A 26,499-nucleotide genomic window follows, 5' to 3' on the forward strand; every position below is an offset into this window, starting at 1 on the left:
CATTTTACATATTACTCTTTCCGATATTGGTGCGAAACAGAGTTGGTTCTCATTATTTGCGCAGTCCACAGTGCCTCCATGAGTATCTAGTGCATGCATTTATTCGGCCAGCCTTGTTAGAAGGGGCTATTTAACAATAGGGCCGAAAACCTCAGTGAATGGAAATTTGATATTCAGACAAAACGCCATACGCACCGCAGTGTACAAATCAAGCAGCAGTATTTTAATAAGCCGAGAATTGGAGTCTCCTCAGGGTAACATTTACACAAAGGCAACGTTCCCTGCCAAGACAAACAATACAAGTATCAGAACAACTCGAGATTCGAAAAAAAAGTGTTACAACAAACAGAAAAAAGAAACGTGTTAGTCAGAGTTGATAGAAAAGTAAAACTGTACAGACACCCAAAGGTGGGGCATCATCAACGAATGTGACAGCAAAGAATATCTTGCATCGACAATCACGTTTAGTTATTCAAACGTATTGAGGGATGAAGGCTCGTCAAACTGAATCTCCAGCGTCAAACAGCCGTTTCTGAGGAACCCACCAGACCTCACATCATCTAGCTTTACAGAAAAACCACGGTGGAAGTGCTCATATTTCTCCAAAACTCGCATACAGTTGCAGTAACTTTCCTTGGGACCTTCGAGATCGAGGTCCAAGCTATTGGGATGTTTAACTCTCACGGTCCAGTTACTCAATATGCACCGAGATTCCTCGAGTAGTCCGTTGAACTGAATATCTAAGTACAGCGTGCCTGTATCCTTGACAGATGTGGTGCGTTTCGAGACGACAATCGTGAAATATGTGTCCCTCGTAAATGGTATAGTCACATCAGCAAGCTTCTTCGGTACCAGCGCACACGAAAAAAGTTCTTCGGCATTTTCGAAGCAAAGTGAGTAGATTTGCTTCAAAATTTCTTTGTTCAAGCTATCTTCTATAGATAGTGCATTGCTTAAGCGGCGGCACTCGTCCATAGAATTCACAATGGGCTCACAGTTCACGATCACCGACCGGTGACCTGCAGGTTGACTGACAATCTGTCGCATGAGTTCCAGCTGCTTGAGAGATGAGTGCGCAAAATGCTCCAACTTTCGAAACACGAGTGTGTTATCTAATTCTGACAGATATACCCCAAGTTCGTTCGAATGCGATGGCGTTTCAGAGGTTAACTTGGACATTTGAGCCATATCTGTCTTCAATTTCAGCATTGAAGCTCTGAAGTCATTTGTACAGCTGCTCACCAAGACTTCATGTTCCTTGGCGCGTTGTACAACCTTACTCATCAGTGTCATGATGGCGGGCAGTCCGCAACAAGGATCCTGCAACAGCATCCCCGGGTCTTCCAAGGTGTCTTTAGGCGTCCCTGCTGCAGACTCCGAGGGTGAACTCTCCTCGGCCGATTGCGAAGCAAAGCCGCCACAGCCGTTCTCATGGTGCTTACTTAAGTCCTTGTGAAGGACCGCCTGGGCGCACTTCAAACATTCCACAACGTGATACGTGCAGTCATGCTCGTAATGCTTGAGCAGAGTTTCCACGGAGCCCACAAAGTCGCATCCTTGCGCCTCATTCCAGCAATGCGCCTTGAAAAAAAGAAAAAATGAACATACATAAGAGACAGGTTTAATGACAAAGCCCAAATGTTAAAACAAGCATCGTACAAGTTAAAGAAGCCAAATCATGTCATGTGAGCCAGAGAAACGTTGATTGACAAAGCGTGCTGAAAAAGTTTGAGATGACAAATCACCGAGAGTACGTAGCACTATTGGAAGGGGGGGGAATACATAGGTTCATTTCATGGAGCAAGATTTAACAAAGAGACATGAACCAGCTCACTAAATAACCAACAAGGAGGAAAAAGATGTAAATATGACTATACATTCAGTTCAAAGGATTATAATACACACACACACACACACACACATATATATATATATATACGCATATATATATACACATATATATACATATATATACACATATATATACATATATATACACATATATATACATATAATCACGCCCACGCCTCACACCCGACAGTTGGGAATCCTGTGCGTGCCGATCGTCGCAGTGGTGGTGGCATCAGATTTACTTGAATACAGGTGGAATGTCTTTAGCAAGCAGGTTGCTCCATACTGGAAACGATCAGTCCGATAACAGATAGCCTACTGTTTCTCACGTTCGGGAGCTCTTGAGTACGCCCATGGACAGCATTGGAGCATATGGCAGGACACTTCGGGATGAGAGAAACTCCTACATCCCCACAAGATGTGGTCATTGGTGGATACTTACCTTAGACTACGATTTCGACACTTAAAACTCAATACTCCGCGATTATTCCCAGCCTATATGAAGACTGGTGAAAGTTCGTTTGACTGCGGCAAGAAAATCTAATGCCTGTGATCTCGTGACTGATCCGGTACAAGGTAGAGGATTCATTCGTGTGTATAGAAAATGTGGACTGCGTCACAAAAAGTCGGTGCCTCCTTCGTGGAAAGTGGGCTCGAGAGGCACATCTCTCGGTTTGATAGACATGATGCGCCTCCTCATTTTCGAGGTCCCCCGAGCGGGCAGGGACAAACGCGAGCTAAGGCATATTATGTTGCGGTCGTTGTCAATGATCTATGTTGCACGGAATATTCAATCAGCAATATTCTTAAGGGTCTTATGTTCTGATAAACTCCTGAAGAGATTACTGAAACTTAAGTGTTGCAGGGCACGCCCATTTATCCCACACTTCGATGGGTAGTCAAGTCTTTGACAACATGTGGTTGCGCCCTTTCATAGAACCAGCTGTAAAGGCTTCATTGCAGCAGGCTATTTGTAGTGCCTTGGTAGCGGCGCGAATTCCAAGAAAGAGGTGGCCAGGTAGACATGACGTAAGACGGGAACTAAAATTAGGGCCCTGCAGGATAAGTACTGCAGAAAAACGGAACAAAAAGCCACACGTCAATTGTGTGATGATTGGAGAGAGGCGGATCTTGAGCATTGTGGTAAACGATATCTGCTATAGAAGGTGGAAGAAACTGCCATCGCACTCGTCATCCTAAGCACTTTCGCTTGGGTGGTCGTCGCAGTATTGCCACATTTGGTGCTCTTCCAATAAAGGAAAATGTCGCCTCCTGTTTGTATGGTATATAGAAACAACAGTAGACAAGCATTGGCATTTTTTGTCGAAAAGTAAACATTTTTCCCGGCATCTGACCCAGTGATGTCTAACGAAAAACTGAAATTGAACAGCTTAATGTGTTATGAAAAATTTCTTTCCAACTGCCCAGCTGTAGAGGTTGTCGACTTCATTTAGGTTGCAACGTAGTCCGATTGACGTGCTCGTTCTCATGATAAAACGTCCACAATACCTTCAACCAGATGACCCCGAATACTGTTACGGCATTATGAATTATTGCGATGCAAAGGTGGCCTTGCAATTGGCCGGCGATGTACAGGCTGTTTCATACTTAGGGAAAATCTTGGAGTGCCTGGCATCAAGTTGGGACAAGCGCTGCAATCGCCCGCAGGCAGCAGCTCACGCATGTCCGCGCTTCTAGAGTGTAGTCGAACTGCGTCGTCTGCTACAGCAAGGCGCGTGCTGCATCGTAGGCCAGTGCACGGATATCATTGATAATGCGGGAACTGGGCCGATACTCCACACTAATCATCTTAAGAAAAATGTGCAGCAAGATGAGATGCCAACAAATAAGGAACGACAAACTCGGGCGTGCTTGTTTTTTTCTTCGTGTCCCTTCTTGCTGCGCAGTTTTTTTTTAGATGTTCCCGCACTAACTTAACCAACTTTCAACGCTTGTCTGGAATAAACGTTATATAATGCCAACCGTTTTGCCTTTATTAGTGATAATTAGACACTAGGAACAGGATGTAACAGCATACCTTGTTTGCCCTGTTAAAACGTTGTGGCAATATCTGCTTTCACAAATGTTTCTTCATTGTGTGCGCGCTGCAGTAAGCTTGGATGAGTAAAACAGGACAATTAGCATGCACTATGCGTTCCGTCTATTTCACTTTTAAATAAAACGAAGCACTCGGTGCTGCAGCTGAGCAGGTTTAACACAACAAAAATGGGAATGAATACAGGACTCATTTAGGATATAACAATCACCTTAACACGCTCATTCTTGACGATATTTGATCAAAACAAAAAGAACGACCTTTTGGTGCCGAAATCTACTTGTGACGCTTCCAAGGTCACGTCCCAAGTAGTAGCGATGATTCTAGATAGCAGTAAATGAATAGTTTCAGCGATGTGTTCCACCACTGTATGCCCCGTTTATTCACAATGGGGACGTGGCATCACAAGATCCAAATTGAGCTGAATTATACTGGCGCTCGTCTTCCGTACGTTTTTTCACTTTCTTTTTCGTCTGAAAAGCAGTACTGCGCTGGTTGCCAGGTTTACCGCGTCCCGCATAGCAGAAAGAGAGTGACTTGAAAGTATTGAACTACGCTGTAAAAAAATAAATCACAGTTTTGCCGCAAAGGTGAAGCAATGAATGCGATAGCAAAAAATTGAACGGTCACGTGCAGAATGGCAAGCAGATCGAAACGTGCCCCGCTTTCTAACGCATAAATGACGCACGAAACGTGCTCACAGGTACAGATTAACACGAATAGGCGTCTAAGCTGTTACTTCGCCCTGTATGAAAAGCGCGCCCTTTTCGCGAACGGAGGATGTGCAATGATTCCAGTGACCTTTGTGCACCCGGTAACTACAACATAATACGTACGTGACGTACGATCCTCCCCACTGCAATATAAGAACGCGTGATCGAGCGTACACCATCCGATTCTCTACGCGGGCCAAAGTACAGGTGAGAGTTGAGAACCGCCGCGCGCCCACTGCGCCATCTTGCTGACAATACTGAAAACACGATAGGTCCCGCTGAGATGCCCGCCAACAGCGATAACTGGTAGCTTGTCGTTTGAACATTCAAGGAGTTACCCCACGGTGGCTCGGCGGTAATGCCTCGCATTCACGACGCGAAGCTCCCACGTTCGATTCCGCGCACTGGAGTGCGTGGAATTCGAGACAACGCATATTACGTACTAATTGTCGCGTCTTCCTCGTCCAAGTGTACTGCGGTGCACGCACCGTAACATGGCGTTCCACACACAGTACGACACTACAGCCCTACGGCACTTCGAGAGAGCAAACAAAGTATATATGCGGTCAAATTCTGCTTGTAGCACCCCATTATCACAAATAAAAGGCGAGAGGTTGGTGTCGCGCAACCTTTAGTGCTGATTATCGACCCAGTTCCTCCCCTAACAATCATATCCACGTGCTGGCCAGCAATGCAGCAAGCAAGAGCCGCCATAGCAGACGACGCAGTTCAAAACTACACTCCTAAATTATCTGTACACGCGCGAGCTGCTGAAGGCGTATGATTGCAGCGCTGGCTGCATCACGATGCCACGCGCTTAGAGATTTCCCTCAAGTAGGAAACAGCCTGTACAGTTGCACTTTTCTTTTAAAGCTGCATGCATGAGCGTCGACCGCCAAGCCAACAAGTGCCGCTTCCTGACGTCGCGGTGTCCAAAACAGTGGCCAAAAAGAACTGTTTAGCACCGTTTATTGCCTGGATGTGCGTGTTCTCATTCATTCGACCACTGTGCTTTATACGGTGCTACTACACAGCGTTCGGCGCTCGCGGTCAGGTTTGAAGAATGGGCAGCTGTATAGCTTATGCTTTGAGAATTGCGAGGTCATATGATCTTTTCTACAGTCAATTGCGACTAATTCGAAACAGGTCCGAGCGCTCAAGAAATTAGATTTTGATTACCCTTCTTTCTAGTTCTCGCTTGCTTTCTTTGATACGTAGCTTCACCAGCTTTACGCCAAGCGACAACAGCACACTTCAGTCCGGGTCATTGAAGTGCTCCGTGGCACAAGAGCGTGCTCAGTGCTAAAAATGGCTATGTTATTCGTGGTTTCGCCTTTGTTACGCCAAACTACAGCGCCATACAATAATAGGATACTACGATACAGCGAGGCTACCTTAAAGCAGCTATTGTCTTCGCTCCTCGAGGCGTACGTGTTTTGCAGCTGCGGAACTTCCCTTCAAATGACGAAAAAATAAACAGAGTGCATGGCGACTGCTGTGCCACCAAAAAAAAAACTATGAAACGACTATGTATCAAAACGTGTCGCGGCAGTATGCTGAGGGAAATCGTCTGGAAAGGACGTGAATCACTCTTTTTGGGCCTGTGATGTACGGTGTTTGTCTGTTTTTTGCAAAGTATAGGTATATGCAGGTATAGAGCCTCCGTTTTTTTTTTTCTACTAAATCACGCGAGCGTCAATCGCGTACAGCACCAGTGCCTTAGAACTGCGACCATCTCCAAGACCAGCAAATGTACGCGCAGCCGTTCCTTCGGGGTGACGCAAGCATTATGAAAATTTAGAAGTATTTATCTTAAGAAATAAAAAACGCAAAAAAAGTGAACGAAACCAGTGCTACAGAACATTCGTCAGCACCTTTAACCGGAACACTCCGACGCCTAGCCCCTCGGCTCGCTTGGAGTGAGGTCTGCGGCACCACGCGTTGAAAATGATGTGCTTGCTGCAGTTCTGGATAAATGTAGTGCGCGTCGGTTTCACTAGTAAATTTCTGGTTCCAGTCTGCCTGACCGGCGGGTCGAATGCACTCACTTCGCATCCCGTGCTCGCCACTTTTGGCTCGTGGCTACGTTATCGCGCGCGCCCATAAAGTTCGTTGTTGTATGCTTATCTCGAGAATGAACCATGCGTGCGACAGCTTACGCACCTTACGAGTTTGAATTCGCAGCAAAAATCGTTTATAAATAGCAGGGCAAAGGCATGTGCATAAAAGTTGTAAAAGTTGCACCATAAATGAATTTTAAAGGCGGTGGCGTTGTTCAAGTTTTGATTTGAAAACTGAACCGTTCTCGCAAATTAGAGTGCTTTTCTATTTTGTCCATCCTGCACGGAAAATGTAGGGAGGGCAATGTTTGTGCGTGTTTTCAGCAAGAAAGGTACATGAATATAACTTAAGACAATTTACTTGCGTAGTTAGCACGAAAAAGCTTAAACCGCTATTTTTTCTTATAATCAATGCCTGGTTTTGGCACGCTGAACCCCAGATATTGTTACCCACACCAATTTCGTGCTCCAAGACATCTTTTGTGGAGCGCAAACAGAGCAGAAAGGCACTCTAAATTGCAAGAACAGTTCGATTCACGCTGCCTAAAAATTACTGAATCAGCCCATGAACAATGCCACTGCATTTCAGATTTATTGTTAAACTTTAAAAAATGCTTTGAACGCGCGTTCGCTCCGGTTTTTATACATGCGATTCGTTTTGAGCAGAATCTGAATTCAAACACGAAGCACCTTTCGTATTTGACAACCAAACATGCATTGGTTTATTGTCGAGATAAGTATAAGACAACGAACGCTATGGGTGCGCGCCATAACATAGCAACGAGCGAAATGCGGCGAAAACAGAATGCAAAACAGAAACAGAAAGACTGCAAACAGAAATTTACTAGTGAAACCGACGCGCGCTACATCTATCCTAAACTGTAGCAATTATATTTCAACGCTTGGTGGCGCTGACCTCATTCCAAGCGAGCCGAGGCCACGTGTCGGAGCGTTCAAGTTAAAGGTGCTGATGGATGTACATTGCAGCAAAAAAAAAAACGGCGCAAAAATTCAACAGGTTCTTGATTATTATATTGTTGATTGTGTGCATTCAGGACACTTAGTAAACAAAGGAAGTTTTGCTTCCGGAAAGGAACAGCGTGACAGACTATGCTTGCGCTACTAGTGCTGACTTTTGCGCCTGCTTACTTCGGGTCACGCAGATTATCGCCATTTTATGGTACTGTATGTGGTAGGTGCTCTCTCTGTATAGTTGTTTGCTGGAGGCTGTATCCAACTCTACCATCTATAGACTGTCGCCCAGAAATATCGCCGCAACGGCTGTCCCGAGTGAATTTCGCCCTGGGCAATGAAAGAATGACTGTTTGGGCATAAGGCGAAATTAACACAGATCAGCACAAGACAACCAAACAGTACAGGCTAAATGAAGTTCATCCGTTTGTGCAAGTATGGTTACTCGCAAATTTCCCCACAACACAACACCTAGACTCGCATGCATTCAAATTTCTTAGCTTATCGCCATGGTGATCTTTCAGCCTGGCGTAACTCAGCATCTGCCTCTTTGTTGGCGAAGTATCATATTGATTCATTGTTTGAATGATTGATTGATTGATATGTGGGGTTCAACGTCCCAAAACCACCATATGATTATGAGAGACGCCGTTTTTGAGGGCTCCAGAAATTTCGACCAGCTGGGAGGCGAAGTATCATATGTCCCATGACACAAATCTGGTGGGCGGCCAACGTGAACACCCTGTGGTATCCCTGCGCACTTGACCAAATGAGAGCGACGACTAAAAGACTGCCCAGGCGAGCCGTTTCAATGTGAATGAAGATCAACCTGAGCGTCACTAAACAATAGAGAGAGAATTTGGGGCCTAAGACACTGGGCCCACAAGATGCGTTGCGCAAGTTGCTGTTGTGTTCGCAGGATCATCAGAGTTTCACAGCTGGGTGAAACGCACGTTGCGTTGGGTCAAACGCACGGAGAGCCACCCGCGACCTAATTAGAATATGTGTAAGACGCAGGCCATATGCCACCGTATCTCGCGCTGCGTCTGCTTCGTCTCGCTGGTGACTCAAGACGCCTTGAGGCCCACGATTTCTGGGCCTTGGGGCAACATGAACGCAAGAGCAAAAGATTGGCTTGCGTTCTCCACATGCACCATGGCACGTCGCAAGCTTCTTGGGTCCACAAGCTCCTGTACCCCTCCCCCCGATTCTCACACCAATACCACCCAAAATTGAGTCGACCCATGCATGTTTAACACAGACTACATCGTCTATCACAGAAACTGATTGAATAATAAGATCTGAGGTTTTGCTTTCCAAAAACTACTATTGTTTTGAGAGACATCAAAAACCATGCCAACCATGCCAAAAATGATTTATCCCACGCACAAAGTGCACAAGACTGCATTAGAAAATTAATGGCTTTTGTCTGAGATATACTGTAATCATGGATGTTAAAGGGGTACTGACACAAAATTACGGGGCCGAGATAGCCTGCGGGGTCGATTCTCGCGAACATTCGTATATCATCGGGAAGATAACAGCGAATATAACCTGGAAGGCATTTAAATTAATTTTTAAGTTTTTGTGAGTGACCGACTCCAGAGCGCTTTAGACTCCCTCGGAGGGGATCCCGATGGGACCCCCTACTTGCCTCACGTCACAACGCTGCGGTCAACAAAACAAGTTATGATGACTTCATAGCCACCATTTTTCTTTTGCCGTGTTAGTTCCCGAAGTCTGTATTTCTCGGCGGCGGGTTGCGAGCGTGGCCTTGGCGCACGCTTAGAGAGTGTTGAGTTTCGCGACATTGCAGTCCCGTTTGCTATCCTAAAGTAATTGTTGATGTGGACCGCGCGGAAGTACGTAACAGTTCTGTGCGCTGACGTGGCCAAAAGCTGCACACGCTAGGTGGCGACAGATGTACCCACTTTTTGAAACTTTCTCAAACCGAAACAAAACTGATTCATAATGAGGGGCCTGTAATTATGTAGTTGTCGCGTGGTGCAGCAAACGATATGTCGTGTCATGACCAACAGATTGATATGTGGGGTTTAACGTCCCAAAACCACCATTTGATTACGAGAGACGCCGTAATATAGGGCTCCGGCAATTTCGACCACCTGGGGTTCTTTCACGTGCACCCAAATCTGAGCACATGGGCCTACAACATTTCGGCCTCCATCTAAAATGCAGCCGCCGCAAGTCACGATTAACAGGCCCCCAGCAACGCATTGCAGCAGAAAAACGCGCGGCCGAAGTTTTTGTTCGAGTACCCCTTTAGGCTGTTATTGTATGTTGAGTAGTCGTAATAACAGCCCTCCGCTTTTCGTTACCCAAAAGAACCGAAGAAGCAGATACAGAGACCAAATACAGGATACTGTCTGGCACAAAGCAGTGGCGATTTTACACAAGGACTTGGCCATAACTTCATCTATGAAATCTAGACGTGCCAAGGCATTAAAGTGTTGTATTCTGTCCCACTCAAACGACCTATACCCCTGTCCACGTTTGTGTAGAGTGGTATGCTTTGCTTTCAGGGTGTACTCTTGGGGCCTTTTGCAGACTCCGCGGCGTAATATGCTCAGGAGCAAGCGCGGGTATGAGACATGCGCAGATTGATTTAAACCAAAAATTATGTTGGTAAGCGCCTTTGTGTAGTCAGCTGTGCTCATTACTCGAGCTTGGCGCTTTTCATGTGACCGCGCACCCCGGGACAGCCTAAAGCGCGGAACGCTTATCTTTAAAGAGTGCGGTACGCGTAATCAGCAGGGGGCGGAAACAGCGACAGCACCACTTTTACCATTGGCAGTTGCCGCGCATCCTACTACAAAAAAAATTGTGAACAGAAAATTTCTTTCATGACGTCGGTGGTTACATCCCGAAATAGAGCGAAAAGTCGAAAAATCGAGAAGAGGAAGGTTGCCGCAGAAGCCCTTCTTTCCTTCTGCGCATGCAAGCGGAATGCGCTCGCGCCTTGTTTTAGGTACACTGGCTGCTTGGGCAATGTGGCCTTAAATTTTTTTTGTTCGTGTTTTCACAAGAAGCATAGTTTAAGCTAGCTGCTTTTCAGTAAGATGAAACTCAATCGGCACAAATAAAGTGAAATATTCTAGTGCACGTTTTGTATTAAGAACACAGCTGAAATTTACAACTGAGATATGGACACAATGAGCAAACGTGGAACCAAGAATATTCGAATGAATGCGAAAATTAACAATCGCGAGTAGGGCACGTCGCTTTGAATCAATTACGTTTGTTATGACGGCGCGCATAGGTTTCTTACAGAACTTCAGTACCAAAAGATGCTGAAGTTCAGATGCACTGGGAGGCTTAAAGCGATCAGAAGCTTTTTTAGAAAGAACGTCGCTGGAAACGAGTGTTTCGGCAAGTTGACTTGTCTTCAGTGGGACAACAGCCCTTCTCCAACAAAGAAAAGTTCACTTGCCAAAACCGTAGCTCCATCGAGATTCTTTGAATTCTCAAAAGCATTTAGTCTACCACGTGTATTTAGTGACACTATTATAAGTAAAGGCGCTTAAAGTTTGAAACTGCGGCTGTAATATTTTACGAGCAGGAAGCAGCCTATATTTATTTGACATAATTTGAACTTCAGGCTAACAGTAAAACAAAGTGAAGGTGTAGCCGAGCCAACTTGAATTGAAGCCTTTCAATGAACACATTTTGTCAACAGGACCTTGGCTGCTGTCTTCACCGATGAGTAAAGCGAAACTGCAATTCCGAAACTGCAATACTCAGGCGAAACCAATACCTGCTCAAATATTGGGTCAAAATTCTTGTGCTGACCCTTTCCTTCAGGGAACGCTCAAAACTATTCGTGGAACTAGAAATGGATCCCCGGATTAGCACACCGCAGAGCCGTGCAAAACATATGTTGCCCAATTAAGTCATCTTCGACGAATGTATGGTTCACTTCTTCGGCACAGCGCACAACAGCTTCCGTTCTCTGCCCACCACAACTTGCCGTCTATCTTTCCCGTAATTGACACGCCAAGCCAGCGAGATAACTCAGCGCGATTTAACTTCTAATAACGCAAGCAAAATTATCGACGAAACAACCATCGAAAAAAAAATAAGCGCATGGTTTATGTCAGCGCATCCACACTTGCACTACCTCGGAAATAAACGTACATGGTGCGTGAAAAGTACCCAGGTGGCCCTGCCATTGAAATACATGAAATTTGGCCCGGGAAGATTGTACGGATTTCTTACCTTTGTAACAAGTGTCCTCATTTTTTGTAAAGTGATCTTTTCGCCACCCCGTTTTTAACCACCTGTATATTCTGCATTGCGTTCAGATCAACGTTTTTTGCTCAACACTGCCCTCGTGTATCTTCTTCGTCTGTTCAAGTTTGCTCAAACCACTGAGCAGGTTCGATAACTGAGTGGAGCGACGTTGAAAATAGGCCTCGCCCCCCCCCCCCACCTCACAAATTTAATCTCCCTTCCAAATATCTGGGAGGCCCACCCTAACTACTGACCTTGCACAATTGAAGCACCTGAATGAGTAACCACGTCAGGCGACAGAAAAAAAACGCAACCACAAGTGCCATAAGTTTTATATAGCACCCAATAGGGTGCTCATAGAATGGTACCATAGAATGGTACGGTCCAGAATTCGCGTAGACTTGAATTCGGAAAGACAAACTGATACGCAAGAAGACAATGAGCTAGCACTGAGAGCGAAAGTAGAGAAATTCAGAGTCTCGCTTCAGAATAGGTACTCGGTTCTTATCGAGGAAAACAGCGTGAGCGTTGACGCGCTGAAATGATAATATGACGAGTATCATTATGGAGTGTGCAGTGGAAGTTCGAGGTACTGTGGTTAGACAGGACACTGGAAAGCTGTCTCAGGAAACGAAGAATCTCATTAAGAAGCGTCAAAACATAAAAGCCTCAAGTAGAACAGACAAAATAGAGTTGGTAGAGCTTTCGAAGTTGATTATTAAACGTAAGGCATCTGCTGTAAGAAGGTATAACACAGAGTATTGAACACGCTCTGAAGAACGGAGGAAGCGTCAAAGCAGTGAATAGAAAGCTTGGGATAGGCAAAAATCAGATGTATGCTCTAAGGTACAAGGAAGGCAAAGTAACTACCAATGTGGCAAAAATTGTAAAATTAGCAGAGTAGTTTTATAGAGGTCTGTACAATAGCCAGCCCAACCACGACCTTAATATAAGAACTAGCAGTAACCTAGATAACACCCCACCAGTAATAATAGAAGAAGTCAGAAAAGCCTTGGATAGCATGCAAAGAGGCAAAGCTGCTGGTGAGGATCAGCTAACACCACATCTGCTAAAAGATGGAGAACAGGTTGGGGTAAAAAATCTAGCCACCCTATTAACGAGGTTTCTCCTGACGGGAAAAACACTAGAATCTTGGATGAATGCTAACATCATCCTTATACTTAAGAAAAGATATGACAAGGGCTTGAAGATTTACAGGCCGATCAGCTTGCTCTGCGTAGTATACAAGCTATTTACAAAGGTAATTGCTAACAGATTCAAGACATTAGAATTGAATCAACCAAAGGAACAGCAGGATTTTGAACAGGCTGCTAAACAATCGACCACATTCATACTATCAATCAGGTAATAGAGAATTGCTCAGAATATAGCCAACCACTATACATAGCCTTCATACATTACGAGAAGGCATTTGATTCCGTAGAAATATCAACATTCGTGCAGACACTGCAGAATCAGTGCATAGACGAAGCATATGTAAATATTCTGCAGAAACATTCAGGGGGATCAACTGCTGCCATAGTACTTCATAAAAAAGCAACCAATCAAGAACTATCAATCAAGAAGGATGGAAAGCAGGGGGATACAATATCCCCAATGCTAAATACCGCGTGCCTACAGGAGGCTTTCAGAGGCCTAGAATGGCAACAGTTAGGCATAACAGTTAATGAAGAGTACCTTAGTAACCTGCGCTTCGCCGTTGACATTGCATTGCTGAGTAACTAAGGGTACGAATTGAAACTCATGATTACGGAGCTTGACAAGGAGAGCAGAAAAGTAGTTCTTAAATAAATCTGCCGAAAACGAAATTAATGTACAACAACCTCGGAAGAGAAGAGCGCTTCGAGATAGGTATTAGTGCCCCGAAGTTGTAAAAGTCTATGTCTATTAGGACAGGTAATAACCACGGAGTTGAACCACGAGACTGGAGTAACTAGAACAATAAGCATAGGGTGGAGCACATCTGATAAGCACTCTCAAACCATGACTGGTCGACTGACACTATCCCTCAAGAGGAAGGTATATAACATCTGTATCTTGCCAGTGCTTAGCTACGGAGCAGAAACCCGGAGACTTACAAAGAGGATTCAGCTTAAATTGAGGACGACGCAGCAAGGAATGGAAAGAAAAATGGTAGGTGTAACCTTAAGAGACAAGAAGAGACCAGAGTGGATTAGAGAACAAACGGGGGTTAAGGATATAGTTGAAATCAAGAAGAGGAAATGGTCATGGGCCGGGCATGTAGCACGTAGACAGGACAACCGCTGGTCATTAAGGGTAACTAACTAGACTTCTAGATACAGCAAGTGGGTTAGGGGAAGAGAGAAGGTTCGGTGGGAAGATGAGATCAATAAATTTGCGGGTAGAAACTGGCAGCAGCAAGCACAGCACCAAGTTGACTGGCGGAACATGGGAGAGGTCTTTGTACTGCAGTGAACGTATAGTCACGCTGATGATTGAGGTCTTCAATGTGCACAATTATATATATATATATATATATATATATATATATATATATATATATATATATATATATATATATATATATATAAATATATATATATATATAATGTGTGTGTGTGTGTGTGTGTGTGTGAAAGTAGATGCGCTTTCACATAACAACTGTTTATTGTGCCGACGTTTCGACGGGAACCCCGTCTTTTTCAAGGCATAATACTATTTACACATTTTCCGTGTCTTCTTATATCCTGTCGAGACAGGAGAAGAGGGGTAAAAAGAGAAAGAGGAAAAAAAACAGCGAAACGGGAGGACAAACATTAAATAAAATATAGAAAATCTAGGAGAAGAAGCAAGACGGACACGGCGTAATTAGAAAGGGGCAGTATTTCAACAGAGTAAAGCAGAGGTAGATAAGCAATGTCATCATTGTCAACAATACCTCACCCGCACCCACTCTTCCCCAAGTGGGCAGGGAGCCGCCGTTCTTGTATTTCACCTTTCCGTGTAGTCCGCTGGCGGCTCGTTCCTCTTTGAAGTGTATGACAAGTTAATGGGGAGGGCTTAAGCGCTTTGAGTGCGTGCTGGTGGCGTCGGGAGGAGCGAAAAAGCCGGTGAATGAGGCACCGCCATCGATATTCATTATATGCATTGGCTCCTTGTCAGTGGAGGAACAGAACGTGCGTTAAAAATTAAAGAAGGAAAAAAAAAGAACAGGGGGGGGGAGGGGGGAGACTGTACGACATCCGAAACAGTCACCACACAGTTGCGGCTCACTGGGAAGACATGCGCGCATGTATGAAAAAGTTAACGAAACCACCTAGCTGTCAGCTCCTTGTCAGTGAAGGAACATTATGTGCGTTGAAACTTAAAGAAGAGAAAGAAAAAAAAAGAAAAAAGAAAAAAGGGGGGGGGAGGGGACCGTACGACATCCGGGACCACTTATCTGTGCGTTCCGGCTGTGCTTGATGAGGCAAATCATTTCTATGTTGTCAGATGCATAGGCCAAAAGCTTTGTTAGCGGGTAATATTATTGTCGTACTCAAACCGGACTGATTAGAGAAGCGTTTGCGTGTTTTAGCGGTCGTAACACAGACAGAGTTATAATATATATATATATATATATATATATATATATATATATATATATATATATATATATATATCGTACTGTCATTGCTCCAGCACCAAACGCCTTGTTCTCAAACGCTTCTCGGCGTCGAAAACACACCTTCCGTTAGTTTTTATCAAGTCAAGTGGCAACCTATAATATTAACCACCAGCTTTCATTCGCCTAACACAGTCATGGTACGATTCCTAGTGGTGCTCTGTGCAAGTATCCTTCGCCCGTTCTTGTGCGCTTTTATTTCTGTCATGCATAGCAACAAATTTTTGGAGGAAAACAATGTTATTGAAAAAAAGTGAAATATTTTGCAGAAAATATTTGTCGCAAGAAGCAAAAAACTGGTCTGTTTTGGTGAAAGTACAGTTCCTCGTTGCTGCAGTCTTGAGCGTTAGCAACTCGTATGAGACACCCTCCTGCACTAATAACAATGTAGGAGCAGCAAATACAGATGCCTATAAAAATATCTGCGGTCCCCGTCTAGCGCACGTTGGGGACAACGGAAGCCGAAACGAAACAAACGTAAAATGTCACATTGAAGCTCAAACAAAGTAGTGTCAATTCTGTCAGATTGCTGAATACTTCCAAATATGAGCCATTTAAAATTTGAAACGTGTGGCTCACGTGTTTCAAGAGGGAAAAATGGAAAGGTTATCTCAGGCGACCACCATGCTGTAAAGTCGACTTTGACAGGTTTGTTGCCGAAAGCTACAAGGCACATATATAAAAAGTGAAGGCAACATATCACGAAAATTTGTCCTTGACCAAGGAGAAGGATGATGTATTCGTCAAGTAAAAAAAAACTTTTACAGCAGAGAGTGCTATGCTCGAGGTGTGGTAGTGTGGTATACAAAACAGAAATACGCCATTAGGCACCGGCACGCGCTACTTTGGTCAAGCCATGGTAATTTTAGATTAGCGAACTTACTCCAATGTAATTACAGCGAAGCTTAATTAAGAGGCTATACTAGAACGAAAGGACCTATTCTCTTTGCAATATCAAAAGGGTGTCAAAGTACATTTCCTGCTTTTGTAAAAAGATTTTCGTGCAAAAGCCAGTTTTTTCTAAAGCAATCAGTGAGTGAAGACTATGCTTTGAAAACAAGGACAAGGCCTGAATCTCCCCCAATCACGTGGAAAACCGCAATCCCGCGCGCGCAGATTATTTTTGTGTCGTTATCAGCTGGTTGAAAGCTTAATGCTATCGTGCATGATGCTATGACGAGTGGGGTCAGGCGTCTCAGTACGAACGCCCGAACCGCTGATTCTGTGTGTTGGTGCTGGCAGCTGCGGCCGCACTGTTTGAAATCTCGATATTTTGTTCTGGTGCGTTTAGCAGTCTTGAAACGGCAAAGGTGGCATCGTATTGCTGAGGTGTGTCGAAAATTGGGAGATCGTGTTTTGTATCGAACTTCTGGTGTGGCTATCTGTCATGTGCGGAGTGTGTGGCTCTTCAACGTGCCGTCCGACAGTGATCGCATGGACCAGCGGCATCATGCCAATACGAGAAGGAACCAAAATATAAATCAATATCAATCATGTGTACGCTAAGCCTTTTATAGAGAAAAATGTTTCACCCGCATTAGAGATGGATGTCAAGAGAACAGTACTACTCGACGTGCCAAAGAGGACTTCTATAAAAAAAAAGTTATTAGCACTTTAGGTGCCAACTAGCCATGGCCCTCACTTATAGAAGCAATCACAAAAGAACCCCTCCCTTCCTTCCATCCACCCGGATAAAAAAGCTTCCTGTGCAAACGCACAAACAATAGCGTCAGGGGTAGAGATCCGTATCGACAACATTCACACTTGGTTTTCACGTCGAAAATCCCGTTGACGCAAAGACCAATCACTCTGTACTCGCCCACTCGTGCCGGGCTACATGACCTTGACTCATGAGCGTTTGAGCCCACCCTTCATCCCTCAATGCAGACGGTTTATTTCTGCGTAACGTCTGATGATGGATGGTAGCGCAGACAACGAACACGGACAAGAGAAGGCACATAGACACAACACAGCGCTAACTTTCAACAACATTTTATTACACGCAGATCTCCGTGGTGTATGCGATCCACCACGCCAACGTCGCACGTGCGTAGCTCTACAAACCATCAAATATAACCAACGCGCGTGTTCCAATACTTTACAATTTTATATTTTTCAATCTTTTTTTACTTTTTCTTTCTTCCTTTTATCCCATGTTACCACAAACCCTATCGCGAATACATGTAATCAAGTTCCTTATCTGTCAACACCACTGATGGGCTGCTCACACACGTGTCACCTAGCTCTGCAATTCTGCCGGCCTCCAATACCAACCGCGTCATCTCGTGCCTACTTCTATTGATTATAACCGTTTCCTTGAATTTCGGTGTGCAATTACATCTCTGGCAATGAAGGGAAAGAAAACCATCAGGAACAACACTATTTACTTTGTTATTGTGCTCGCGCAAGCGATCGTTTATGCATCTACTGGTCTGACCGATATAACACTTCCCACAAGTAAGTGGAATGAGGTATACAACACACATGATGCACTCCACAAATAGGTTTCTATGTTTCTTTTGGCATACATTTGATTTTCCCTTGTCTGGTCTTGTGCTTCTGCAAAGACTCACCAACTTATTGGGTGCCGAGAAAACTACGTTAGTGCCACATTTTTCCGCAATCTTTTTTATCCTGTGAGAAACCTTATGCATGTATGGAATTACGGCAAAACTTTCCTTTCTTGAACTCACCCTATCCATCCCTTCACATCTTTTCTCCAGCACTTTTCTGTGCAATCCTTCAGCAACGGACACGACGAGGCTCTTGGGGTACCCGGCATTGCTTAGCCTCGAGACCTGTTGTCTGAAGCTTTCATTCATGAGGCACCGGCAGGACTTCTTTAGTGCCTCACTCAAGCACATCTTCGCAATGCCTCGTTTTACCAGTTTAGTATGCGCTGAGTGAAACTGTAGTAAAGGCTTACTTGCTCTGGGCTCGTAACACCAGCATGTCTTTTCATCTGAGAATTGAAAGTTAATGTCAAGAAATCTGAGCCTTCCGTCACATGGCATTTCAAAAGTCACTTCAAGTGGGTTAAGCCCCTCACGAAAGACGCTACACACGCTACTACATTGAGTAGCAAAATCTGCAGTTCTGTCATTGATAAACACTAAAAAGTCATCGACGTACCTAAATACGTGCACAACATTGTATTCATTTAGGCGTCCTGATAGCCTCCTGTCCATTTCAGCCAAAAACAAATTACTTAAAACTGGTGCTAAGCACGAGCCAATGCATACTCCTTGTTTTTGCAGATACAGGGTACCATTGTTTTCAATAAACGTTGACGACAAGTAAAACCTAAGTAATTCTAAGAAATTGTCGACGGACGTACCTGCTTGTGAGCTAAATCTAACGGCACCGTACTCATCGGTGCATTCGCCAACACTTGTTAATACTGCTGATTGTGGCAGAGAATAGTACAGATCTTTTATGTCAGCCGAAAACGCTTTTAACCCTATGTTTTTTCGTTCCCTGACGAAACTTATCACCTGTTCCGAATTTTTTGTCAGGAAGGGGTCATTTATGTCAAGCAAGTTTAATGTTCTTTGCAGATACACAGCTACAGCTTTTTGCCACGTGTCCTTCTCCGACACTATCACTCTGAACGGTACTCCTTCCTTATGCGTTTTAGCACTAAAGAACACATCCAGACTGTCATTTTTACTTTTTCTGATACCGCTAAGCACACCTTCTAGATTCATCCTCTTACAAAGTTCTATTGCTTTTCCCCTCACTTTTTCAATCGAAATACTTTTCTTTTCGCTGAACACTGCCGTAATAGCACTTTTAGCCTTTTCTTTAAATTCATCATGCGAGAAAACCGCAAACCCTCCTTCTTTATCGACTGGAAGTACACTCAGAGCATGCTGTGTCAAGTAAGTTTCCACGCGTTTGAGAGGCAAACTGCGGCATGGAGGCCTACACAATTTTAAAGCGTCCACACCTTCGTTGATGATCCTGGTGGCTTGATCCTCGGGAACCCGCTTCGACACTTGACGTACAATTGATACGAGTTCCGGCTTGTTCTTTTGAGGTTGCACGGCAAACTTTGGCCCAAGTCCCAATACTTCTAGTACAAAGTCCGGTAGGCAGATGCCTTCTGCCACATGAACGTTGGAGGTTGCACTCACGCGCACTTTGTCCACCAATCACGTAACAGTCGTAATTGAAGCTTCCAGTGGAATTCTATCATTTGGTCTGCCAGACGTAGATGCTTTCGAAAGTGAATCTCCGCTGCATATGACTCGTAAGTTCGATGCATCTGCGCCCGTAGGTAGGCTCTGAAAAGGCGTACCTGTCGAAGCCATTCTGAGCGCTGAATTTTCATGATCCTCGTTCTGTGCCCATCTGAAGGGGTACACCCTCCGAAGAGCGCTCGAACATCCTCTGGTAGAATCTTGTTCCTTATGGAAAAGCTGAGCGTTCTTGCCTTGCACACGGCGTTGACGATGAGGGCTACAACACCCGAAGGATCTCGCAGTACATGAACGAAAGAGCCCGTTGAACGAGAAATGAAGTCAATGAGGGTGGCGATTTGGGCTTGTTGGTATGGTTGCATGATGATGGATGGTAGCGCAGACAACGAACACGGACAAGAGAAGGCACATAGACACAACACAGCGCTAACTTTCAACAACATTTTATTACACGCAGATCTCCGTGGTGTATGCGATCCACCACGCCAACGTCGCACGTGCGTAGCTCTACAAACCATCAAATATAACCAACGCGCGTGTTCCAATACTTTACAATTTTATATTTTTCAATCTTTTTTTACTTTTTCTTTCTTCCTTTTATCCCATGTTACCACAAACCCTATCGCGAATACATGTAATCAAGTTCCTTATCTGTCAACACCACTGATGGGCTGCTCACACACGTGTCACCTAGCTCTGCAATTCTGCCGGCCTCCAATACCAACCGCGTCATCTCGTGCCTACTTCTATTGATTATAACCGTTTCCTTGAATTTCGGTGTGCAATTACATCTCTGGCAATGAAGGGAAAGAAAACCATCAGGAACAACACTATTTACTTTGTTATTGTGCTCGCGCAAGCGATCGTTTATGCATCTACTGGTCTGACCGATATAACACTTCCCACAAGTAAGTGGAATGAGGTATACAACACACATGATGCACTCCACAAATATGTGGAGTGCATCATGCAAAGATGTGAAGGGATGGATAGGGTGAGTTCAAGAAAGGAAAGTTTTGCCGTAATTCCATACATGCATAAGGTTTCTCACAGGATAAAAAAGATTGCGGAAAAATGTGGCACTAACGTAGTTTTCTCGGCACCCAATAAGTTGGTGAGTCTTTGCAGAAGCACAAGACCAGACAAGGGAAAATCAAATGTATGCCAAAAGAAACATAGAAACCTATTTGTGGAGTGCATCATGTGTGTTGTATACCTCATTCCACTTACTTGTGGGAAGTGTTATATCGGTCAGACCAGTAGATGCATAAACGATCGCTTGCGCGAGCACAATAACAAAGTAAATAGTGTTGTTCCTGATGGTTTTCTTTCCCTTCATTGCCAGAGATGTAATTGCACACCGAAATTCAAGGAAACGGTTATAATCAATAGAAGTAGGCACGAGATGACGCGGTTGGTATTGGAGGCCGGCAGAATTGCAGAGCTAGGTGACACGTGTGTGAGCAGCCCATCAGTGGTGTTGACAGATAAGGAACTTGATTACATGTATTCGCGATAGGGTTTGTGGTAACATGGGATAAAAGGAAGAAAGAAAAAGTAAAAAAAGATTGAAAAATATAAAATTGTAAAGTATTGGAACACGCGCGTTGGTTATATTTGATGGTTTGTAGAGCTACGCACGTGCGACGTTGGCGTGGTGGATCGCATACACCACGGAGATCTGCGTGTAATAAAATGTTGTTGAAAGTTAGCGCTGTGTTGTGTCTATGTGCCTTCTCTTGTCCGTGTTCGTTGTCTGCGCTACCATCCATCATCATGCAACCATACCAACAAGCCCAAATCGCCACCCTCATTGACTTCATTTCTCGTTCAACGGGCTCTTTCGTTCATGTACTGCGAGATCCTTCGGGTGTTGTAGCCCTCATCGTCAACGCCGTGTGCAAGGCAAGAACGCTCAGCTTTTCCATAAGGAACAAGATTCTACCAGAGGATGTTCGAGCGCTCTTCGGAGGGTGTACCCCTTCAGATGGGCACAGAACGAGGATCATGAAAATTCAGCGCTCAGAATGGCTTCGACAGGTACGCCTTTTCAGAGCCTACCTACGGGCGCAGATGCATCGAACTTACGAGTCATATGCAGCGGAGATTCACTTTCGAAAGCATCTACGTCTGGCAGACCAAATGATAGAATTCCACTGGAAGCTTCAATTACGACTGTTACGTGATTTGGTGGACAAAGTGCGCGTGAGTGCAACCTCCAACGTTCATGTGGCAGAAGGCATCTGCCTACCGGACTTTGTACTAGAAGTATTGGGACTTGGGCCAAAGTTTGCCGTGCAACCTCAAAAGAACAAGCCGGAACTCGTATCAATTGTACGTCAAGTGTCGAAGCGGGTTCCCGAGGATCAAGCCACCAGGATCATCAACGAAGGTGTGGACGCTTTAAAATTGTGTAGGCCTCCATGCCGCAGTTTGCCTCTCAAACGCGTGGAAACTTACTTGACACAGCATGCTCTGAGTGTACTTCCAGTCGATAAAGAAGGAGGGTTTGCGGTTTTCTCGCATGATGAATTTAAAGAAAAGGCTAAAAGTGCTATTACGGCAGTGTTCAGCGAAAAGAAAAGTATTTCGATTGAAAAAGTGAGGGGAAAAGCAATAGAACTTTGTAAGAGGATGAATCTAGAAGGTGTGCTTAGCGGTATCAGAAAAAGTAAAAATGACAGTCTGGATGTGTTCTTTAGTGCTAAAACGCATAAGGAAGGAGTACCGTTCAGAGTGATAGTGTCGGAGAAGGACACGTGGCAAAAAGCTGTAGCTGTGTATCTGCAAAGAACATTAAACTTGCTTGACATAAATGACCCCTTCCTGACAAAAAATTCGGAACAGGTGATAAGTTTCGTCAGGGAACGAAAAAACATAGGGTTAAAAGCGTTTTCGGCTGACATAAAAGATCTGTACTATTCTCTGCCACAATCAGCAGTATTAACAAGTGTTGGCGAATGCACCGATGAGTACGGTGCCGTTAGATTTAGCTCACAAGCAGGTACGTCCGTCGACAATTTCTTAGAATTACTTAGGTTTTACTTGTCGTCAACGTTTATTGAAAACAATGGTACCCTGTATCTGCAAAAACAAGGAGTATGCATTGGCTCGTGCTTAGCACCAGTTTTAAGTAATTTGTTTTTGGCTGAAATGGACAGGAGGCTATCAGGACGCCTAAATGAATACAATGTTGTGCACGTATTTAGGTACGTCGATGACTTTTTAGTGTTTATCAATGACAGAACTGCAGATTTTGCTACTCAATGTAGTAGCGTGTGTAGCGTCTTTCGTGAGGGGCTTAACCCACTTGAAGTGACTTTTGAAATGCCATGTGACGGAAGGCTCAGATTTCTTGACATTAACTTTCAATTCTCAGATGAAAAGACATGCTGGTGTTACGAGCCCAGAGCAAGTAAGCCTTTACTACAGTTTCACTCAGCGCATACTAAACTGGTAAAACGAGGCATTGCGAAGATGTGCTTGAGTGAGGCACTAAAGAAGTCCTGCCGGTGCCTCATGAATGAAAGCTTCAGACAACAGGTCTCGAGGCTAAGCAATGCCGGGTACCCCAAGAGCCTCGTCGTGTCCGTTGCTGAAGGATTGCACAGAAAAGTGCTGGAGAAAAGATGTGAAGGGATGGATAGGGTGAGTTCAAGAAAGGAAAGTTTTGCCGTAATTCCATACATGCATAAGGTTTCTCACAGGATAAAAAAGATTGCGGAAAAATGTGGCACTAACGTAGTTTTCTCGGCACCCAATAAGTTGGTGAGTCTTTGCAGAAGCACAAGACCAGACAAGGGAAAATCAAATGTATGCCAAAAGAAACATAGAAACCTATTTGTGGAGTGCATCATGTGTGTTGTATACCTCATTCCACTTACTTGTGGGAAGTGTTATATCGGTCAGACCAGTAGATGCATAAACGATCGCTTGCGCGAGCACAATAACAAAGTAAATAGTGTTGTTCCTGATGGTTTTCTTTCCCTTCATTGCCAGAGATGTAATTGCACACCGAAATTCAAGGAAACGGTTATAATCAATAGAAGTAGGCACGAGATGACGCGGTTGGTATTGGAGGCCGGCAGAATTGCAGAGCTAGGTGACACGTGTGTGAGCAGCCCATCAGTGGTGTTGACAGATAAGGAACTTGATTACATGTATTCGCGATAGGGTTTGTGGTAACATGGGATAAAAGGAAGAAAGAAAAAGTAAAAAAAGATTGAAAAATATAAAATTGTAAAGTATTGGAACACGCGCGTTGGTTATATTTGATGGTTTGTAGAGCTACGCACGTGCGACGTTGGCGTGGTGGATCGCATACACCACGGAGATCTGCGTGTAATAAAATGTTGTTGAAAGTTAGCGCTGTGTTGTGTCTATGTGCCTTCTCTTGTCCGTGTTCGTTGTCTGCGCTACCATCCATCATCATGCAACCATACCAACAAGCCCAAATCGCCACCCTCATTGCGTAACGTCGTCGACGTATATCGCACCTCGCGCCGGCTACCACCTGGGCCGTAACTGTAGGGCTTCGCATCAGGCTATAGAGTGTTCTCGTTTTGCTAGCGTAGTGTCGTATCGAGCTAACCGAGCGTACTCGCGCGTAAATACTATACGTCCAACTATGTTGAGCCCCTAAAGAAGGGCATGAGTGGCCTATGCGCGCTCTCCAGCTTCGCAACCAGCCGTCAATAGGCACTGCGGTACACTTTGCCACGCAATGCCATGTGTCGAAAAAAATTATCGCTACTGTACTAACCGAGGTTACACTAGAATGCAAAAGCTGGCGCAAACCACACATACTTGCATAAAAAAAAAGGTGGGGGGGGGGGGTAGGAGACACTAAAACGGACCAATATGAGAAGCTTTATCAGTACCATATTTTGCACTTGGAAGAGGAGCCCCTTTCACAGTTCAGAGTGGTGCATATAATTGACGTTTCCGATAAAACGAAAGCAACAAGACACTTATACTTACCTTCAGCCTGCGTATTTTGCTGACGGGGCAGTTAACGGAAACACTGTCCGCCCTCTCAAATGGCTGCTTTTCCAAGGGACACTGGCCGGCACCATTATCGGAGTTGGTGGCGTGGCAAGCGGAACAGAGGACGTGCGAACATGGCAGCTTGACCAAAGACTTCGGTATCATGCCACAGATAGAGCACACGTATGAACTGGGCACCATCGAAACAAACCGGGTCGGCCTCCAGTTTGCACCTGGAATGTCATCGTGGCAACAACGATGCACAGGCTTTTCTTCCATTTTCAAAATGGCGTCTTCTTCAGGCACAGACGAGCCGCTAGAATAACCAGACTACGTTTGGCACAGCTTCTACTTGACCTGCTTACGCAACATCGACTGTCGAAAGCTGCCACAAAGTTCTTTTATCACCTCAAGGCAGCGCCACCTGCCGCTGTGGGTTCGCTAACAACGTGACATCTCGTTCACCCTTTCTCACTCGTCAGGCGCCTTACTCCCCTTGATTGAAGATCATGCATGTCCGGCTCATGATATCAACCATGAACATGCGCATAGTGTCGCTGAAATTTCGCATGCCTTAAAATTTTCTGATGTCTGATAACGTCACCTCATGAGAAACGACTCGAAATGTGGTAGTCAATAAAATTTGTGTTCCCGCCGCTTCGATGCTGCCGCTACCCGTTAAGCGAGGTTGCTGTCGGCTGCTCAAACTACCGGTTTAAGGAGAATTTTGTCGATTGTATTAGCAAAGCTCACCTACAAGTTGTATTCTTTGTTACGCATGACGACAACAAAAATGATCGACCGGATAGGAAAGGTTGAAAAATTTGCGGCTTTTTCTGAAGGTCTAGGTTAAGTTAGAGTAGTGGAACCATTATATTTTTGTAGCGCTTAGTCTGTCCACAATCCGCATTGCTCTCGGAACAGTGATGCCTAAGCGCTACCTAAGCGGATCAGTCGCAAGACGACTTTATACAGAGTGTTTCAGCAAAAAAAGCACCAAGCAATAAAAAAATAAAAATGTGTGCTACGCGTCCAGAGCTAGCGCAGTATTATTCTTAGCTGTATGTAGCACGTCAGAATGTTTTTTTTTGACTACGTTGACTACGATGGACATTAAGCGAAGGTTGGATGGTACCAATAAAAGTAGGGGGGGGGGGGCGAAAAAAAATAAATGAAGACATAATCAACTTCGACAAAAAAGTCGCTGCCACGTGCATTGCGATACGAGACCGGAGGCAGCATTAGGCGCAGGGCAGACGTTTTTTTTTTCTTTTCGGGCCAACAATTAACATGAAGGAAGGGGAGAGGGGGACATTTTTGTAAAAGAAGGATATGGAAACCACGATGGAAATATGTGGTGCGCAGTTTTTTTGTTTTTGTTTTTTTGACACGCTTGAACAAGGGAAAGTCTTCGTCTGGAACGATTCATGCGCTGCACTAATGAAGAAAGGGCGAATATGGTTCTCGCCCTCAGCTGAGTGAACGGAAACAGGAGAGGGGCTGCAAGGCCATTTCGCAGATGGCACCCAGGAATTCGGGTAAATAGTTCGGCATTGGTGCGAAATTACGAAACGCTCTAGGAGACAGGCACGTTCAAAAGGCAGCGTCAGCGCACAAAAGGTGTGAACGAGTTTCTTAAAACAGACTTTCTCGCTTACACGGCAGCCCATCCCCACACAAGCGTGCCCGACGTGAGTGCTGGGACCGGCGTTTCCAGCAGTAGTGTTAGGCGCGTACTCAAGGGTGGAGGACTTGGACCTGTAGA

General features: G+C 44.7%; 1 protein-coding gene across 1 annotated transcript; it reads right to left on the minus strand.

Annotated features, from left to right (window-relative positions):
- Positions 1 to 202: 202 nt before the first annotated feature.
- Positions 203 to 25,119, minus strand: LOC119161080 (uncharacterized). Its single transcript, XM_037413412.2, has 2 exons — positions 24,729 to 25,119; positions 203 to 1,581 (listed from the first exon to the last, which is right to left on the minus strand). The coding sequence occupies exons 1-2, from the start codon at positions 25,011 to 25,013 to the stop codon at positions 469 to 471; spliced, it is 1,398 nt and encodes a 465-aa protein (XP_037269309.2). The 5' UTR covers positions 25,014 to 25,119; the 3' UTR covers positions 203 to 468.
- Positions 25,120 to 26,499: the final 1,380 nt, after the last annotated feature.

Source organism: Rhipicephalus microplus, chromosome X (assembly GCF_043290135.1).
Source record: "Rhipicephalus microplus isolate Deutch F79 chromosome X, USDA_Rmic, whole genome shotgun sequence".
Taxonomy (NCBI): Eukaryota; Metazoa; Arthropoda; class Arachnida; order Ixodida; family Ixodidae; genus Rhipicephalus; species Rhipicephalus microplus.

Bases quoted from the DNA above. Each gene is read 5' to 3' on its own strand.
- LOC119161080 (XM_037413412.2), bottom strand. From the start codon at position 25,013: ATGGAAGAAAAGCCTGTGCATCGTTGTTGCCACGATGACATTCCAGGT. The intron at 1,582-24,728 runs GTAAGTATAAGT...CTTTTTTTCAAG, and splicing joins GCAAAATACGCAGGCTGAAG to GCGCATTGCTGGAATGAGGC.